The sequence below is a fragment of the Rhipicephalus microplus genome, chromosome 1 (assembly GCF_043290135.1).
Source record: "Rhipicephalus microplus isolate Deutch F79 chromosome 1, USDA_Rmic, whole genome shotgun sequence".
NCBI classification, from domain to species: Eukaryota; Metazoa; Arthropoda; class Arachnida; order Ixodida; family Ixodidae; genus Rhipicephalus; species Rhipicephalus microplus.
Window position 1 is genome coordinate 299,504,449 of NC_134700.1, and position 3,462 is coordinate 299,507,910.

The 3,462-nt window shown below is 48.2% G+C and overlaps 1 protein-coding gene across 1 annotated transcript; it reads left to right on the forward strand.

Annotated features, from left to right (window-relative positions):
- Positions 1 to 792: 792 nt before the first annotated feature.
- On the forward strand, positions 793 to 2,207 carry LOC142770305 (acidic mammalian chitinase-like). Its single transcript, XM_075872679.1, has one exon. It carries the CDS (start codon positions 1,130 to 1,132, stop codon positions 2,201 to 2,203), a length of 1,074 nt encoding a protein of 357 aa, XP_075728794.1. The 5' UTR covers positions 793 to 1,129; the 3' UTR covers positions 2,204 to 2,207.
- The last annotated feature ends 1,255 nt before the right edge of the window (positions 2,208 to 3,462 follow it).

Consider the following 3,462-nt stretch of genomic DNA (forward strand, 5'->3'; position numbering starts at 1 on the left):
CCACTGCACAGACTTCATTTGCGAAAACGGCGCGCTTTTCAAACACAGCGAAATAACAACTGAGAAACTTATACGCATCAGAAACGTGGGGTATGTTTCGATCTGCTTGCCATTCATCGCGTTCCATTCCTACTTCTTGATACCGCATTCATTGCTTCGCCGTCGCGGCGAAGCTCCAACTTTTTCTTCTTTTCTTTCGCACCAGCGCCTGCTTTACATGGCTCTAGGCAGTATACCGTGGTGCACGGCTATCACGGCAATTTTTTCTCGCTGGGCTCCCTACAAGGAAGACTTTAGCCAATACGTAGGAGCACACCACCTTTATGCTGTTCGTTATCCAGCAGCTGACTGAGAGTGTTCCTTTAACCTCAGCAAGGTGGGGCCTAAGGCAGCTCATTGTGAGATGCGCGCCATCATTTCACTTTCATTTTTGCGTACATGGTGAAGCTTGTATTGTTTATTTTTTAGGAGGGGCGTGGTTAACGGGGAGGGAGAACACTGTGGTGAGGACTCTGCACACGTCTATGGCTGGCACTAACCGGGACACTGAAAAGACACTGTCAATATTTTCGTCGACTTCTCTGAGTCGTTTTTGCGTGGTATGTGCCCAGCCACATCCCATCATGACTAACGAAATAGCCCGTCTGAAACTCTCGGCACTGTCGTCAATGTGGGCTGCAAGCATGGCAGTGTAGCCGAGATAAACATGGCACACTAATCCAATCTCATTTGTTTGGTTTGAAACGGCTTTGTGCTCATACACATCATACGAAGAAGCCATATAAAAAAAGTTTGTGCCAGAAAGATCCTATGCAGAGTGCCCGGGACGGATGAGTTATGCTTTGGTGCAAAGCCATTGCTTCGACATTGTTACCCGGGTGGACCCTTTCCTTTTTACTTAGAGCACCAGCATTCAGTTTAATTATTATCTGGTGCTTCATTTCAGTAATGGCAGCAATTACATAAACGTATACATACAATACTTTGACGGTAAGATTTAATTCTGTATTCTTCGTCACTTCAGGTAGTTGCCAAGGACACCGCCATCGAAATTTTCTCGGAAGACGCTGATCTCCCATCCACGCTGTTTCCCGAGACATCGTCAAGCCGTGCGGCACGATCGGTCTGCATGGTCCATGGTCGTCGAAGTACCACCAGCAACCGACGAAGCCAACCCCGGAGTTGTAACTCGACAGAACTGCAACCGAGCGAGCTACCCACGCACCTGTGCACAGACATCGTGTACTGCTGCTTTGGTCTTGACCAGTTTTTCAACGTGACCACGGCGCCTGAGACATTGCGTCTTGTACAAAACCTGCCTCGAAAAACGGAGGCCACCCGATTCTGGCTGGCTGTTGGTGATGGCGAAGCATCCAACGGGAAGTTCTCGGTGGCTTGCCGCGACGAAAAATCGGCCCTAACACTCTCCATGAACATCCTGAGCTGGCTGAAGGCGCATGACTTCGGGGGTGTGTTCGTGTACTGGACGTACCCGTCTATGCAGGAGACCCAGCTGCACGTCAAGCTGCTGAAGCTGATGAAAGAGCTGTACAAACTCACGGGCAAGCTGGTCGGTGCTGTCGTGCCATACGAGCAACAGTTGCGAGATCACTTTGACATGCCCGCCTTGGTTACTCTTCTCACCCCGTACAGCATTCTCGTGACACCACCAATGACAGCAGCCCAAAAGCCTTCTTTCGCGAGAACGTTCGCGCCATTTAAGGTGGACTATCTGTACAAGTACAACCGCATCCTCTGGGAGACGAAGGACAACATCCTTCACAAAGACGGCAGGTACCATCTCTGCTACATGACATCCCTTGCCGGCTGGTCCTTCACCATGGCTCGTACTACAAACAGAAGCGACACCGGAAGTATGTCTCTGGGACCAGGAAAGGCATTTCCTGGTTCAGGTAAAGCGGGTCGCCTGGCGTTTGATGATGTTTGCAAGGCTGTGTATGACATCCAAGATGACACCAAATACAGCGTGATAGCGATCAGTGGAAAGAACTTTATAGCCTACATGAACCCCAAAGTGTATCGGAAAGTGCTGTACGCCCTTGCGAATGCTACGAGGCATGGCGGCTGCTTCGGCATTTGGGACATTAACTGGGACGACTACTGTGGTTATTGTGGATTGGGCAAGTTCCCGTTTAGCGCTGTTCTTTACAACGCCCTTTTCGAATCCGGCGCATTAAAATAAATGAACCCAGCATCAGCAGGCAGTCAAGCTATGTGTACTGTGCTGAATACCAGAAATGCGGTAATCTGCAAACCGAATCATTGCTGGCGAGAGCACCACTGTATCACGATGAACTCGTATGAAACATAATTCAACTTATGGCGTGCTCATTACTGCAATCTAGAACAAGGAATTTCACTCTTTAACACTTGTGTGGTAATAACAAACGCCATGCAAACACATTGCACGCACTCAACGTTTGTATAAACTATGGGGTAAATAGCATAGGCATGCAAATAGAAGGGGGCACTCAGATGGTTGTTCCGCCAACTTTAATTTTCCATCTTCGAGCACCGTTCTATCAAAATAGCCTAAACTGGTGAAGGTTGGGAAACGCGCTGCGGTAAAACCATCACACCTGAACCTTACGTACGCTTTGGATGCGATGTACAGTCACGCTCAGTTGAGCTCCCACAAGCTTAAAGCGACCTGCAGAACGTAACCGACAGAGGTAAAATTGGTCCAGAAAGTACCGCTAATTCAGAGAATTTCATTCATTTTGACAGGGTGACGGAATCGCGTGACGTCAAGTGCCCTATTGTTTTATTCACCTCAGTGCCAACTTACCTAATGATTTTCATTATAGTCACAGTCGAAGCATGCCGAAATCCACAATATATTTTGTAGGAAATATTGGAGAAGTTCAAGCTTACTGCCTGGGCTATGCGACAGAAAAAAATGTGTGCTCTACATTTCATACTAAACTTATTGCAAAAATCCACCTGCTGCAGAGTCATTCTCCTGTACTAGTTGTGAGCCATCGTCAGCAACGACCAGCCCTATGAAAAAGACCAACCAGAAAACGCTTCATATATGGGATTTGAGCGAGTGTACTTTAATGCACCGAGGTACAGCAGATTCAATGAGAATGAACGACGCAAGGTGAAAAAGGTTACAATGACTCTCGTTCTTGAATGTTTCTGCAAGCGACTCTTATTGCAGGCCTCAAAAGTTCGCACGCGCGAGTCGTTCTTCAGGCGTTGCGCGTACGACCTGAAATCCTCACGCCAAGCACCCATGGCTCATGCACAAAACATACGAAGCGTGTTCTATGGCACCTTATCGAGCAGTTTTCGCGTCTTGACGGACGTTCGCTCCCAGCCGCTAATACCGAGTTTCTTCTTCAACCACTTGATGAACCAGGTTGTTTCGTTCAAGTCTTCTCGATCGTCTAGGGTGCCCCGCAGGCTCCCACTCGAGAGTTTCACATTAGCGACATT